The sequence below is a fragment of the Marmota marmota genome, unplaced genomic scaffold (assembly GCF_001458135.2).
Source record: "Marmota marmota marmota unplaced genomic scaffold, marMar, whole genome shotgun sequence".
Lineage (NCBI taxonomy): Eukaryota > Metazoa > Chordata > Mammalia > Rodentia > Sciuridae > Marmota > Marmota marmota.
Window position 1 is genome coordinate 3,330,201 of NW_026000207.1, and position 15,514 is coordinate 3,345,714.

At 46.5% G+C, this 15,514-nt stretch overlaps 1 protein-coding gene across 5 annotated transcripts in view; it reads left to right on the forward strand.

Moving 5' to 3' along the window:
- The window catches only part of LOC107158893 (zinc finger protein 665-like), a 15,069-nt gene extending 3,587 nt beyond the window's left edge, over window positions 1-11,482 (forward strand). Inside the window, exons 1-5 of one of the 5 annotated variants that reach the window (XM_048791617.1) lie at window positions 31-171; window positions 941-1,028; window positions 6,128-6,254; window positions 7,534-7,662; window positions 8,208-11,482. In XM_048791617.1, coding sequence (XP_048647574.1) covers window positions 1,014-1,028; window positions 6,128-6,254; window positions 7,534-7,662; window positions 8,208-10,228 — 2,292 coding nt within the window. In that variant the 5' untranslated portion in view covers window positions 31-171; window positions 941-1,013 and the 3' untranslated portion in view covers window positions 10,229-11,482. The other 4 variants (XM_048791618.1, XM_048791619.1, XM_015505380.2 and 1 more) reach the window with 4 other exon arrangements.
- Window positions 11,483-15,514: the final 4,032 nt, after the last annotated feature.

The window sequence follows — 15,514 nt, forward strand, 5'->3', positions numbered from 1 at the left end:
GCTGTTTCGTCGTTCGTTTTTGACTCACTTGCTCCATGGAGACTTCTCCGTGACTGTCCCCCCCCCCCCAGCTCCAGTCACACTCCAGCCACACCCTGCCCCACATCTGGTCCATGCAGCCTGTGCTGCCTGTGTTTTCCTGCTCCTTCAGCATCCATTGTCTGGATCCTGGTGAGAACAAGGCTCCAAGAGGGGCAGAGCCAGAAGGTGGGTGGTGGGCTGGGCCTGCCCCTCCGGGAGGTGCTCAACGTTGGCTTCCCATGAGTGCTGAGGCATTTTGCAAGCAGTCTGTCCACCTACTGGACATCTCATTGATGGGTGCACAGCCTTAATAAGTAAGGTTGATTCTCTTCTGTGTGCAGCATTGAGTACTCAGTCCTTTTATTATTTATTTATTTGTTTATTATGGTGCTGGGGATGGAACATAGGGGCACTTAACCACTTAGGCACATCACATCCCCAGCCCTTTTTATTTTGAGACAGGTTCTTGCTAAATTGTTTAGGGCCTCACTATGTTGCTGAATCCTCCTTCCTTAGCCTCCCAAGTCACTGGGATTACAGGCATGCACCACCACATCCAGAGCTGTGTACCTGGCTCTGTGTCCTCCATCCTGAGGGCTGAGCTCCCAGGAGAAGTGAGGGGGGCTATGCTGTGGTTCAGTTTGGTGAGCGCCAGACTGTGCCCTGAAGGGGAGCCTCGTGCTGCCCAGTTCCCCACTGCTGCAGCCTGTGTGTGGGCTTCACCAGGAGGGAGACCAGGCCCAAAGAAAGGAGTCAGAGATGTCTCCTCTGGGCCTTCTTCCAGGGGTGTATTGTGCCTGGGTCAGCCTGGAAGGGTGGGCAGCCAGGGACCATCTTCTCACATGCTGGGGTCCACCTGTGTGTGTGGCTGTGGGGTGTGTTGCTTCTGAGCCTTAAACAGTATGTTTCCTCCTTCCAGGATTCACTTGTAAAGACTCCTGTTACCTGAGGAAACAGCCCTGAAGAGGAGGAGGAAAGAAAAGGAGTCAGGAATGGCTGTCACTGAGGTACAGTGATGCTCTCAGGTGTCCTGAGTCCCCTGTGCAGTGCTGGGCCTGGGAGCTGCTGGCCTCACGTGACTCTGCAGCCTCCTGTCAAGTGTGCCTGCACTCCCTGGGGCCTCCCTTCCCCCATCCTCTGTGCTCAGATTCCATCCCACTGAGACCTGTGGCAGGGAACCCATGAGGAGGCACCACTGTTGTGTTCCTGGGAAGGATTTCACAGCCTGGCAGGGTTGTGGGCCTGTGAGGGCTTGTGTGTCAGTCCTGTTGGGCAGCAGGGATCATTAGGGCATATCTGGATACACTGTCAGCTGCCTCTCGATGTGGGTGAAAAAAGCTGCACTTTGAAATCACATATTAATGCGCACAGATGCTTTTAAATTCCAGAAAAGGAGAACTATAAAGGGGAAATATGCACTGCTTAATATATCGCTTTTATAGATAATCCAGTGAGACAGTGTTTTGGATTCCAAAATCTCAGTGACTGGGAATAGAAAGATAGTGAGACAGTGATCAAAGATGTTCTGCAGGGTCCCCCTTGGAACTGTGCATTGAACAAAGGGGTACTGTACCTCTCAGCTATATTCCCAATGCTCCCCATACAGGGTCTCACTAGGTCACCCACAGTGGCCTCAAAATTGCAATCCTCCTTCCTCAGCATCCCAAGTAGCTGGGATTACCAACGTGTACCACTGTGCCTGGTGAAGCTTTCTTTTTTTCTTTTTCTTTTTTTTTTTTTTTTTTCTACCAGGGATTGAACCCAGGGAACTCAAATCACTGAACCACATCCCCAGCCTTTTTTTTATATTTTATTTGAAGACAGTGTCTCACTAAATTCCTTAGGGCCTTGCTAAGTTGCTAAGAATGGCTTTGAACTTGCCATCCTCCCATCTCAGCCTGAGAGCTGCTGGGATTATAGGTGTGTGCCACTATACCTGTCTTATCTCTCAATCTTATTTATTTCTTCAGTCATTTGTTTGTGGGGTCAGACCCAGGGCCTTGTGCCTGCCAGGCAAGCACTTTTAAAACTAACCTACATCCCAGGCTCCCTGATTCAGCTTAAAGTTGCTGATCGTATATATCAGAAGAGGTTCGTGGGCAGTTTCTGGATCCCCCCTCTGTTATCTTTTTATTTTCAGATTTGTGTTAGTTCTTCTCTACACAATATAATTAGGTGTTTTCACTCTTGACAGCGTCCTTTGTTGTACAACAGTGTTTCAGCTGTAAGTCGTTCCATTTGCCAGTATTTTTGATGCTGTATCCAAGAAATCATAGCTAACTTTACTGTCCTGACGTTCTCTCTGTGCCTGGTCCTTGAGTGTTTGTGCCAGGAGAGGCGTTGGCTCTGAGGTGTTTTCGGAATCTGTGGACCTGGTCCCGTGCGTTTTGTCCTCTCTGTCAGTGTCATGTGTTGTGCAGTTGACCTTATTAGTTGCTCCACCCTTGTTCCTAGAAATGAATCTCACCTGTCACAGTGTCTAATCCTTTCAGTGTCCTATACATTTAGATTTGCCAGTTTTTTGTTGAGGAATTTTTCATCAATATTCATTGGAGTTATTGATCTGTGGTGTTTTTTTCCTTTGCCTGAGTTTGACATCAGAATAATGGTGGTCGCATAGAACAATGATTTTTTTCGCTTGTTTTTAGTTCCCCCTTTTGCCTTTGACTCATTGACTGATTAAGCAGATGTTATTTAGCTGGTCACAGTGGTGCATGCTCGTATTCCCAATGACACAGAAGGCTGAGGAAGGAGGATGATTTGTGGGTAATTTGTGAGATCCTATCTCAAAAAGAAAAGGGAAAAAAAAAAAAGGTTGGGGAGGTAGCTCAGTGGTAGAATACCCCTGGGACATCCACATAAGAAGTTATTTAATTTGCATTTATATTTGTGGATTTTCATTTTTCTTGTGCTACTAATTTCTGCATTTATTCTAGATAGAGAAGAAAATTTGAATGGTTGCAAGTTGATACTTTTTACTTGGAGATTGAACCCAGGACCCTGCTCATGTCACCCTGTATCTTGAAGCTTATTGGCTATATATATCTGTATCTCAGATATCTTGGAAATAGTTGGCCATCATTGTTGTCACATAGGTTCTCCACCTCTCTCTCTCCTCCTCTTCTGGAGTACATATGGGGGTATCCTGTGAGTCCCTTGGGACCTCTCCTTTTTTAATTTTTAATTTTTGAAATGGAGTCTTGCTAAGTTGCTGAGGCTGGCCTCAAGCTTTCTAATCCTCCTGCCTTAGCCTCCCAAGCAGCTGGGCTTATAGGTATATGCCTCCACACTCTGCCCTTCTTCATTGTCATTCTTTCTTGCTCTACTTTTCCCTGTAGGTTGGTTGGTTGGTTGGTTGGTTTTGGTACCAGGGATTGAATCCAGGAGCGCTTAACCCCCGAGTCATAACCCTTTCTTTTTATTTTATTTTGAGACAAGGTCGCACTAAGTTGCTTATGGCCTCACCAAGTTGCTGAGACTGACTTTGAACTCAAAATCCTCCTGCCTCAGCCTCCCAAGCCACTGGGATTACAGGCGTGCGCCACCTGCCCAGCTTCATAGTTAACTATTCTCATTTTATCCATTCATTGGTTTTCTGATTTTGTGTTTCTGCTTTTATTTCGTTGGAGCACTGTTATAACTCTCAGAATTAATTCTTTGGTCGTTTACATATCTCTAATTTTTTAGTGTTGGTTTGTGGCAAATTTCTTTCTTTTTCTTGTTTTTTTTTTTTTGTTTGTTTGTTTGTTACATGTTCTCCCCTATTTGGAGGGGGCAGTACTAGGGATTGAGCCCCAAGCCTTGCCCATGCTAAGCAAGCACTCTTATCACTGACTACACGCCCAACCTGTATAGTCCTGTCTTAATGGCTTAATGGACAATGTTTATAAACAAAACTCAGGATGATTTATATATTTTTATTGTCCCAAACATGCCAACATGCATGTGAGAACAGTGGTGATGAAAAGTATTGGGACAATTATCACTGAGAGACAAGTCCTGTTATTTCATTTGATATAAGTATGTGTGTGTGTGTGTGTATATATATATATATTTGTCTTGCATACATGATGTGCAAGTGTATGCTGTTTATCAAAGACAGCTGTATGTTTTTACCTGATTTATCGTATTTTCTGTGGTCTTGCATTCTCTGTCCCCTCTCATGTTCACAGGTCGACATTGGTAGGAATGGGAGTCTTATGTGGCTACGTGTGCATGCATGCAGAAGTTCACATTGCTCTGCTTGAACTTGCTTCTACGTCCCTCACTTCCCGTACTGTTTATTCACTTCTGATGCTCTGCTACTTAAGTGTTTAATTCTTCAGGTTTAGTTCCATTTCTTAGATATCTGGGTCAGGTACTCGTTCTTCCATGCTCAGCTCTTTGATTTGAGCAGAGTTTCTTCAGTATCTGTGACACAGTTGTTTCCTCAGGAAGATGGGAATGAATCTTTCTTAGGTCGCCATAGGTGTTACTTCACGGAAGGCGTGTTGAACACCCTGTGTGTAGCTGGGATGTGGCTCGGTGATAGAATGCCTGCCCAGTATGCTCAAGGCCCTGGTTCACACACACCCAGCACCACCCACACCCGCACATACACACACACACACAAATCATAATAGCCAGCATTTAGAAGCTTTAGGCACTGCTGTTGCTGTTTTCACAGTTTTAGATTCTGACTTTTGGAAGCCTCTGTGGACTGTCGTCTCTGAAGACAGGGCTCATGCCATAGCTCACCTAGGTGTTGAGTGCACATCACATGGTGTGGCAGATGTCATAACTAATGCTTCCATGGAGGTCAGCCTGAGTTGGGCTTTTGCTTTGTGTGGGTACTGGGGATCTGTCACAGGGCCTCGTCCACACTAGGCAGGAACTCTGCCACTGAGCCACATCCCAGCCATGATCTGGCTTTTTATTTATGTGCTTCTTACATTATCCATAAAAATGAGAAATCCACACTGATATACAGTATTCCCTCAGTTGTCAGAAGGAGGCAACGAATGGGTGGATTTGTGAAATGTTTTTTGGGCTCCCTCTATAACATCCTCTCTCATGTACTCATAGGACTAGGATTCTGGAAAAGCCACAACAGATGGGATTCCTTTCTTTTTATAAACAGGGATCTTCCTTCCTGACCTTCGTGTTACAGGGTATATATACAGGGTAGATATACAGGGTAGATATATATACAGGGTATAACCTCTTGTGGAAAAATAAACTGGAACAGAATTAGGGAGACATAATGTTGCTCAAATGTACTTTTATATGTACGGGGATATCGTAAAAGCAAATTTTTAATTTCTCCTACTGTACACCCACCACCCAGAAAGCTTCTGTGACTCCAATGTGTGGGGTTTCCCCACACAACCAGCAAGAAATTCTGCAGCAGAAACCAGCTCTGTGTCCTTTGATTCAATTGGATTCTGACGAGTAGCCTCAGATCCCTCAGGGGGCGGGCCCAGTCCCTCAGGTGCCCTCATATCAGATGCCTGTGGTTCTGAGTGACAGGTTTGCAGGACTCCCTCCTCGGGTTTGGTTAATTTCCTGGAGCGGCTCACAGCACTGAGTGATACGCTTACTTACCCTGTCACATACTATCAAGGATGCAGCTGAAGAGCCGAATGGAGGGTGCATAAGGCAAGGTGTGGGAGAAGGCACCTGGAGCTTCCGTCCCTTCGCTGGGCGATCCCTCCTCGGAGGACCTTCTCATGTTCAGCTAGCCAGAAGGTTCTTCAAATCCTGTCACCAGGCATGATTGGTGATATCATTGGCCATTGGTGCGCCACTGAACCTTCAGCCCCTGTCCCCTCATGGGTGGTCTGGGAGTAAGGCTGGAAGTTCTGATCCACAAATCCTGCCTGGATCTTTCCAGTGACCAGTCCCAGTCCTGAAGTGTCTAGGGGCTTGTAGCCTCCCTTATCACTTTAGAGATCCAAGTAATTGTGCATCTGCAAATATAGAGGTCAAGTATGCATTTCATAGCATCCCAGCTTGGGTCTGGTAGGCTCACTCCAGGAGATTTCTTACAGTTCTCTTCTCATCCCATTTTATGTGGAGATGATAACTATCTGCATGTCTTCTTGATGAAACGTATTTTTTATTTTAGGGACAGTTGGCATTCAGGGATGTGGCCATTGAATTCTCCCAGGAGGAGTGGAAGTGCCTGGACCCCACACAGAGGGCTTTGTACAGGGACGTGATGCTGGAGACCTACAGGAACCTGGTCTCCCTGGGTGAGCGTGATCTCTCCTGAGATTGGATCTGTCTTGTGTACCTTTGCATTTTTCCTTCACATGCCTCGGGGGAGCTGCTTATTACTTGAGTAAAGTTGAAGCTCTGTTGACCCAGAAATGAAAATCTTCCTAATGTAGCTGCTGGACTTTAACCATCTCTCCTCCTCCTCTTCCTCACCACTAGCATTTGGCCACTGAGCTATAACCCTATCTTTTTGACTTTTTATTTTGAGACAGGGTCTTACTACGTTGCTGAGGCTGACCTCATACTTAAAATTCTCTGCTTCAGCCTCCCCAGTTACTGGGATGACAGGTATGCACCACCATGGCCAGCTATTTCCTATGACTCTTAACCTATCTTTTTATTTTTTACAGTGCTGGGGATCAAACACACAGCCTTGCACATACTAGGCAAGCACTCTACCACTTTGCCACAGAGCTACAGCCCAACCTTCCCCCCTCCCTCCCTCTTTCCCTCCCTCCCCCTCCCCCCGCCCACTCTCATACTAGCGTTTGAACTTAGGGGTGTTGTACCAGTTAGCTAGATGGTAGTGCTTTTTACTTTTTTGAGACAGGGCCTTGCTAAGTTGCTGAGGCTGTCCTGCCTCAGCCTCCCAATTAGCTGGAATTACAGGCACACGTGCACCATTGTGCTGGTCCTTTCTCCTTCATTTCTGTAGATGTTTTGCCTACATAATATGATACATGATTGGGTGGTTACACAGCTCAGGTATGCACAGATGGCAGACTTTTTTTTGTGTGTGTGTGTGTGTGTGTGTGTGGTAGTGCTGGGGATGAAACCCATGGCCTCTCACATGCTCAGCCAGCACTCTGCCACTGACCGATAGCCCAGGCCCTGTGGAAGATTTAGCTCTGCTTGCTTCCTTCCACCCACCTGGTACTGGGAATTGAGTCTAGAGCTCTGCACATGCTAGGTCTGCCACTAAGCTACATTCCTAGACATTTTTTTAAGTTTTATTTTGAGACAGGGTCTCACAAAGTTGCCCAGGCTGGCCTCAAACTTGTGATCCTCCTGCCTCAGCCTCTTGAATAGCTGCAAATAAACTCATTGTGCTGCTTTGCTTTTGATTTATTAGTTTTTGGAAGAGCTAGAGGTCTTATATTAAAGTATTCCCTCAGTTGTCAGAAGGAAGCAACGAATGGGTGGATTTGTGAAGTGTTTTTCGGGCTCCCTCTATAACATCCTCTCTCATGTACACATAGGACTAGGATTCTGGGGAAGCCACAACAGATGGGATTCCTTTCTTTTTATAAACAGGGATCTTCCTTCCTGACCTTGGTGTTATTTCCATGTTGGAAGAAGGGAAAGAGCCCTGGACCTTGAAGAATGAAGTGAAAATAGCAAGAAATCCCGGTGGGTGGGGCTGTGTCAAAGGTGTGAACCCAGGTAAGAGCTCACGTGTGCACAGTAGAAGCTTTATCGCCCAGTGTTGTCTGAGAAACTCCACGGGTGAAAGATTTCTGTGGGAAAACAAAAGTTTCTATGCTGTGAGCTCTTGCAGGAAATTTTCAAACTTCTCCCACTTACCATTCTATTCTTCAGAGATGTAAAAATTTATCTTTTCACCCTCTCAAGGTCTATGTATTATTAATCAAGTTTTTGTTTAATTACTGGGGATTGAACTCAGGGCCTCACATATGGTAGGCAAATGCACTAATACCGAACTACTTTTCTTGGCATTTAAAAAATTTTTTTTCTGAGGCACAGTCTCACTAAATTGCCCAGGCTGGCCTTGAACTTGATATCCTTCTGCCTCAGCCCCCTGAGTCATTGGGATTACAGACCCTCACCACCATCTGGGGTAAATTTTATGGTTATTCTTAAGTTTTAAAAGTCTGCTTAATACAAATATTACTTTTGCAATAATAACATCTTTTTCAATATGAATGTTTCTTTTGTTGATGAGAAACATGTAACTTTATATCTTGTAGATTTCTCTCCTAAACACATAATTAAAAAATCACCTTCAAAAAGAAACAGCAGTATAGAAGAGAGATTCCAGAAAGCCATGCTGGGAAGACATGAGCACCACGACGCTGAAGCCCTTTCCTTCAGGGACATCCAGAGAAAGGCACATGACTTCCAGTTTCCATGGAGAGATGGTGAAGGAGATTGTAAGAGAGTGCCCATGATCCATAAAGGAAGCCACATGGGTGGAAGAGACGGTGGTGATGGACAGGATGCAGGGAGCAAGCTTGAGAGTGATTGGCTTGGGCTGGGCTTTCCGCCAGGCCTGTGTGCACCCCAGCTGCTTCAGTCTGCAGGGAAAAGCGAGTGTGGTGAAGAGGAGAAGTCTGTGCACAGTGGTTCTTCAGCTTTACCACCTCAAAGCGTTCCTTCCAGTGTCGGAACGCTGGAAGGATACGGGAATGACTTTCTTTATTCTTCATTGCTCATTCCAAGGCACAAAGCACACATTAGGGACAAGCCTTACAGATGCCACGAGTGTGGCAAGGTCTTTAGTTACACCTCCTCTCTTGCACATCATCGCAGAATCCACACTGGAGAGAAACTGTACAAGTGTGCTGAGTGTGGCAAGGCTTTCTTCAGGCGCTCCTATCTTTTGGTGCACGAGAGACATCACACGGGAGCAAAACCTTACAAGTGCAATGAGTGTGGTAAGGTCTTCACTCAGAACTCACACCTAACAAGTCATCGCAGAACTCACACCGGAGAGAAGCCGTACAAGTGTGCCGAGTGCGGCAAGGCCTTCAGTGTGCGCTCCAATCTAACCAACCATCAGGTGATCCACACTGGAGAGAAGCCATACAAGTGCAACGAGTGTGGCAAGGTCTTCAGCCAGACCTCGAGCCTCGCGATTCACCGGAGAACTCACACAGGGGAGAAACCATACCGGTGTAACGAGTGTGGCAAGGTCTTCAGCTCTCACTCAAACCTCAACACCCACCAGGTCATCCACACTGGAGAAAAGCCCTACAAGTGTTCTGAGTGTGGCAAGGTCTTCACCCAGAACTCACACCTGGCCAATCACTGGAGGACTCATACGGGGGAGAAGCCGTACAAGTGTACAGAGTGTGGCAAGGCCTTCAGCGTGTACTCAAGCCTGACTACTCACCAGGCGATCCACACTGGGGAGAAGCCGTACAAATGCAATGAGTGTGGCAAGGTCTTCACCCAGAACTCACACCTGGCAAGTCACCGAGGAGTTCACAGTGGAGAGAAGCCGTACAAGTGTGATGAGTGCGGCAAGGTCTTCAGCCAGACCTCAAACCTCGCCAGGCACTGGAGGGTGCACACTGGGGAGAAGCCCTACAGGTGTGCCGAGTGCGGCAAGTCCTTCAGCGTGCGCTCCAGCCTGACGTCCCATCAGGTGACCCACACTGGAGAGAAGCCATACAAGTGCAATGAGTGTGGCAAGGTCTTCAGCCAGACCTCGAGCCTCGCAATTCATCAGAGGATTCACACAGGGGAGAAACCATACCGGTGTAACGAGTGTGGTAAGGCCTTTAACTCACACTCAAACCTCAACACCCACCAGGTCATCCACACTGGAGAAAAGCCGTACAAGTGTTCTGAGTGTGGCAAGGTCTTCACTCAGAACTCACACCTGGCCAATCATCGTAGAACTCACACCGGGGAGAAGCCATACAAGTGTACAGAGTGTGGCAAGGCCTTCAGCGTGTACTCAAGCCTGACTACTCACCAGGCGATCCACACCGGGGAGAAGCCGTACAAGTGCAATGAGTGTGGCAAGGTCTTCACCCAGAACTCACACCTGGCAAGTCACCGGAGGACTCACACTGGAGAGAAGCCGTACAAGTGTGATAAGTGTGGCAAGGCCTTTAGTGTGCGCTCAAGCTTGACTACCCACCAGGCAGTCCACACTGGAGAGAAGCCATACACATGTAATGAGTGTGGTAAGATCTTTAGTCGAAGTTCCAACCTTGCAAGTCATCGAAGAACTCACTCTGGACTCAAGCCTTACAAATGAGTGTAGCCAGGTCTTTGCCTTCCACAACATCTGTGCATTAATTTTTAAGAGAGTTTATAAACGCAGTGACTGTGGAAGACTATCAGGAGTTGATCCGTGGCTGGGGTGTGGCCCAGGGCAGAGTACTTGCCTTGTACATGCCAGGCCCTGGGGTCCACGCCCAGCACAGACAGTAGTGCAAGCACTGGTAGGCTCCAGAGCATATGGAAAGAAGTCTTGTATCTGTAATGTGCCCCACAGAGGCTTCAGTCCAGCCTCACAGATGACTGGAAAGCAGCAATACGTCATTGATGAAACCGTACAAATGGAGGGTCTTTACTGGGCTGTTGTTACCTGATGACCATACCTGCAGATGAGGATTTACTTGAAGAAATTCTCTAGTTCTCTATGGGTAACCCTGGTCACTACATTTTGTGGAGTAATTCCAAGTCAAAATACGTTAAGACTCAAAGGTGCAAGGACTTTTGGAAATCAACTACTTATCTTCAGGTCAAGAATTACTTTATTCAGTCATTTGAGGTCTCATGAGAAGGCTTCTTTGCTATATGTAACTTTTACCCTGGGCTTTAAAACCTGTCTCACGTTGTGCCTGCCTTCCAGGCCTTTATTATGGTCACTGGGAAAGAAGCATAGGATGGGAGGGCTTACTGCATTAGGTAAGGGTCATTCTGTTCAACTTCTGGGAAGACAAGCTCTGCCTTTCCAGGTAAATATTGTCTAAATTAGCATCTGGAAGAGGTAAAGAGTAGTGTCTTTAAGTGGATACAAGTTGTCAAGCTTCCTGTGTCCTGAGGCCCTTCTGTAGTTTATAGGAAAAATCAAAAATCATTCCACCGACTGTAAAATAAAACAGACCAAGGATGTGCCATCCTGGGGGCTCATATGGGATGAGAGTCACAGGTGAACAGGGACAGACTGTGATAGAATGCAAAAGAATGGGGACCACATGCTCCATTGAATCACAATAGCACTCTTAGCAAAGACCGAAGAGTAATTAGCCCTATTTTTGAAATTGAGAGTTATCAGACTGGAGAATCTAATTAAAAGAACCAGAATGGGGGCTCAGGGCATGGCTCGCTAGAGTACTCGCCTAGCATGTTTAAGGCCCTGGGTTCTAAGCTCGACAAAAAAGAAAAAATAGCATTTCCTTCAGGATTATTTAACTGCTGGTCATACATTTTGCCACTGCTTTAGTACAATGTATCATTGATCTGATGTTTTAATTAATAAAATTTAATCTTTTCATTACTACAAGTAATTTGTTTCTTTGATCGACAGTTTTAATTCATCTCAGTGCAGTCAGTGCTTCATAACAGCAACTATCCAAAGTTAAGGTTGAGGGATCTAGACTTGGTGTGTGAAGTCAGGTATCATACAGTTTGGGGAACCTATATTATATTTTCCATTGAGTTATTCTCCTCACACCCTATCTTAGGATACTTATGTACAATGAAAATTCCATATAAGTGGTTCATATTTCACCCTAAAATCTGCATCTGTTGATAAATATTCACTATATTATATGGCCCTTCCTTACATACCAAGTGAGACTGCCGCGTCCGGCTAACGGAGCCGAGTCCGGCGAGGGACGGCGGGGTTAAAAATACACAGGACACCAAGGTTCTTCATCCAGGAGGGAGCGTGTGCGCGCGCGCTTTATTGCCAAATTTGTTCCCCTTATATATCTTTTTAACAGCTGCGGGAAATTACTCAAAAGTGAGGAGGGGAGAGTAATAACTGCGTCCTTGGGTTACCATCACGTCACCGTCCCCTATCAGGAGGCTCGAACAGGTCAAGATGTTCCCGAGAGGCACATATGTGCGAGGCAGATAAACAGGGAACCGCAAGCCTGCATCATGGCCTTGTGAGCTGGCCACATTGACATGCATAACAAAGAACTGGGGGTTGAGTCCCCAGGGGCCAGGGCGGGCCTGCTACCAGCAAGTCCCCCTTTTTTGTTTTTTGCATGTCAATGGGAATCAAGTAGCCCCTGTCTTAGGTCGTCCACCGCCCTTGCACTGCTTACCCGTCTCTGGGGAGGCCCCATTCCCCTGGCTTAGGTTGCAGTGCAAGCGTGGAAGTTGCCCGTCACTGGGTACTACAAGATCAGCTCTTGTCCTACGTAAACGGACACTTTTCAGTAAGGATGTCATGGCCAGCAGGACACAACTGCGGATCCCAGTCATCATCTTTGCCAGTGGGATAGCTATGACCAGGGAGCTTTCTGAACGTAAGGGTCTGGGATGACGGCACCAAGTCAGCAGGGTAATTAGGGACCTGGGCAAAAGCAGGCATACATAGGAGGGCTTGGGTATTGGCTCCTGTCCAGTTACATCTCATCTCCGAATGGGTCGTAAGTACACCTCGTGGGCGGAGTCATCCATCTCCAGGCGTTGGTAGTGAACCTGTATTGGCTGTCCAGAAGGAATGCCACAAGCGGGGTCCAGCTCATGAGGTGTGTCTCGGCACTCACTTGAAGGGGTGGGAACAACAGCGGCAGGATCAGCCATCTTGGGAACTTCATTTTGTCTTGAATTTTCATTCACCGGTCTGGTGCAGCGCTCCGGGATCCAAATGGGTTTTTCCGTCCCTGGAGGGAAGACACATACAGCTCCTCTCACTCTAGCCAAGAGTGGAGCAGGGGGTTGCCACTTCCCTGTAGCCAGATCCTTCCATCTTATCTGTGCTTTTTGTATGGTGGGAGGGGAAAAGTGACGCTGCGCCGCTGTACGGCCTTCGGCGTCAGTGAGCAAAAAATTTAAAGTGAATAGAGTTATGCTTAGGAGTGCTTGTGGTCCCTGACAATTCTGGTATATCTCCCCCTCTTTTGTTTTTTGCAAATAGGTTTTAAGATGTTGATGGGCCCGTTCAACAATGGCCTGTCCTTGGGGGTTATATGGGATTCCTGTTTTGTGTATAATATCCCACTGTGAGCAAAATTTTTGGAAGGTTTGACTAATATAAGCTGGGCCATTATCTGTTTTTATACATTGAGGGGTTCCCATAAAGGAAAAGGTTTTAACATAGTGCTGTATCACGTCCTTAGCCTTTTCTCCTGAATGTAAAGTAGCGGAGATAAAACCAGAGAACGTGTCTATACTGACATGCACAAAAGACAGCTTTCCAAAACTAGGAATATGAGTTACATCAGTTTGCCAGATGTCGTTTGGCTGAAGGCCCCTTGGGTTGACTCCCAGAGAAGGGGAATGGATAAAAGGTGCACAAGTAGGACATAGGGAGACAATTTTTAAAGCTTGATCCCGGGAACATCCTGAGCGGAAGCGCAAAGTTTGTGCGTTTAGGTGAAATTTATTATGAAGTTGTAGGGCCTTATCATACTCAGTTATTGTATATATAAAATTAGTGGCATGTGTGGCAGCGTCTGCCATGGCGTTGCCCGCTGCCAGAGGACCTGGAAGTCCGGAATGACTTCTAATGTGACCTATGAAGAGGGGGTCTGCCCTAGCCCATATAAGAAGCTGCACTGTTTGTAGTTGATCCATGATAGTGGATTGTTTTCCAATATAAGGTGCCGTCTCAATCGCGGAGGCGAGCCTGGCAATATAGAGACTGTCTGTGAAAACATTAAGGGGCACCAAGCTATAGGTCTGTAAGGCCAATATTAAGGCTGCAACCTCCGCTTTTTGGGCTGAACAATCGGCCACTCTCTTGCGGATGACTTGGGTTCCATCTGAAACGACAGCAAACCCATTTTTGGCCCCGTCAGTGAAGACGGTTTGTGCCCCCGGGAGAGGATCCTTTTTTAGGATCTTTGGGAAAATTATTGGACATGTCTTTAGACTTTCAAGGAGCCTGCTTTTAGGGTAGTGATTGTCAACCTGTCCCATGAAACTACAGAAGAAAAGACACCAGAGATCATGTTCCTGTCTTAATTTAGAAAGAATGTCTTGATTATATGGTAATATGAGAACATCAAAGGTTTTCCCAAACAAAGCATCTCCTAGATATTTTGCTTTCCAAACTAATTGTATTACCAGATCATGGAAAGGTATCAAGACCCGGGAGGGGGATGCAGGTAAGTGAACCCAATAAATAGGACCAGTCTGCCAAAAGACTCCAGTCGGGGTGAGTTTTGATGGCAGAACAATGAATAACAAGGACTGGGAGTAGTCCACCTGCATCACCTGCATCTCTTGTAAGGCTGTCTCTATCAATCTAAGCGCCTTCAAGGCTTCTGGAGTAGGTTTTCGCGGGGAGGTGGGTGAGGGGTCTCCTCTCAAAAGGTCATACAGGGGTTTAAGTTCACCAGTAGGGACATGGAGGGAAGGCCGCAGCCATTGGATTTCCCCCAGAAATGTCTGCCATTGGTGCAGGGTTTTGAGCTGGTTCACCTGAAATTGAGGCCTCTGGGGAGTGATCCCTACCTTGTTAATAGTATATCCTAGGTAGTTATAAGGATACTGAATCTGCACCTTCTCTGGGGCTATAATCAGTCCGGCCCCCTTTAACAGGGACTGGAGGACTTCATAAGACTGGAAAAGTGCTTTCCTATCAGGGCCTGCCAACAATATATCATCCATATAATGGACGAGGTAAAAGTTTGGGAATTGTTGCCTAAAGGGTTGCAGAATTTTTGCTATAAAGTACTGACACATAGTAGGGCTATTGGCCATTCCTTGAGGTAAGACAGTCCATTCAAACCGCTGATAGGGTTCCCTAAAATTTATTGAAGGTAAAGAGAAAGCAAAACGTTTACAATCCTGGGGGGCCAGGGGAATAGAAAAGAAGCAATCTTTTAGGTCCAAAATAATAAGATGCCAATCTTTAGGGATAGCCGTGGGGAAGGGTAGTCCTGGCTGTAAAGGTCCCATGGGCTGCATGGTATTATTAATAGCCCGCAGGTCTTGGAGAAGCCTCCATTTTCCAGACCCCTTTCTTATGACAAAAATAGGAGTGTTCCAGGGGGAAGTGGAAGGCACTATATGCCCCACCCTAAGCTGTTCCTGAACCAGAAGGGTCGCGGCCTGCAATTTGTCCTTAGTTAGGGGCCACTGTTCTATCCACACAGGGTCATCTGATAACCAAGTAATAGATAGAGGACGTGGCCGCATTTCAGTGGCCCCTAGGATAAATTTCCTAGCCCCCTCCGATCTCCTCCACTTCTGGTAATTTCTTCTGTAGGGTCCACAGGCGTTGCCCTTCCCTCATGTCTTTTCCCCAGTCCTTTTCCGGGAAGCCATCCCATATCTAACATCATGTCATTAACAAATTTATTACTCCCTTTTAGGGTCTGAGTGGTGAGGATAGCTCCCATTTGTTGAAGTA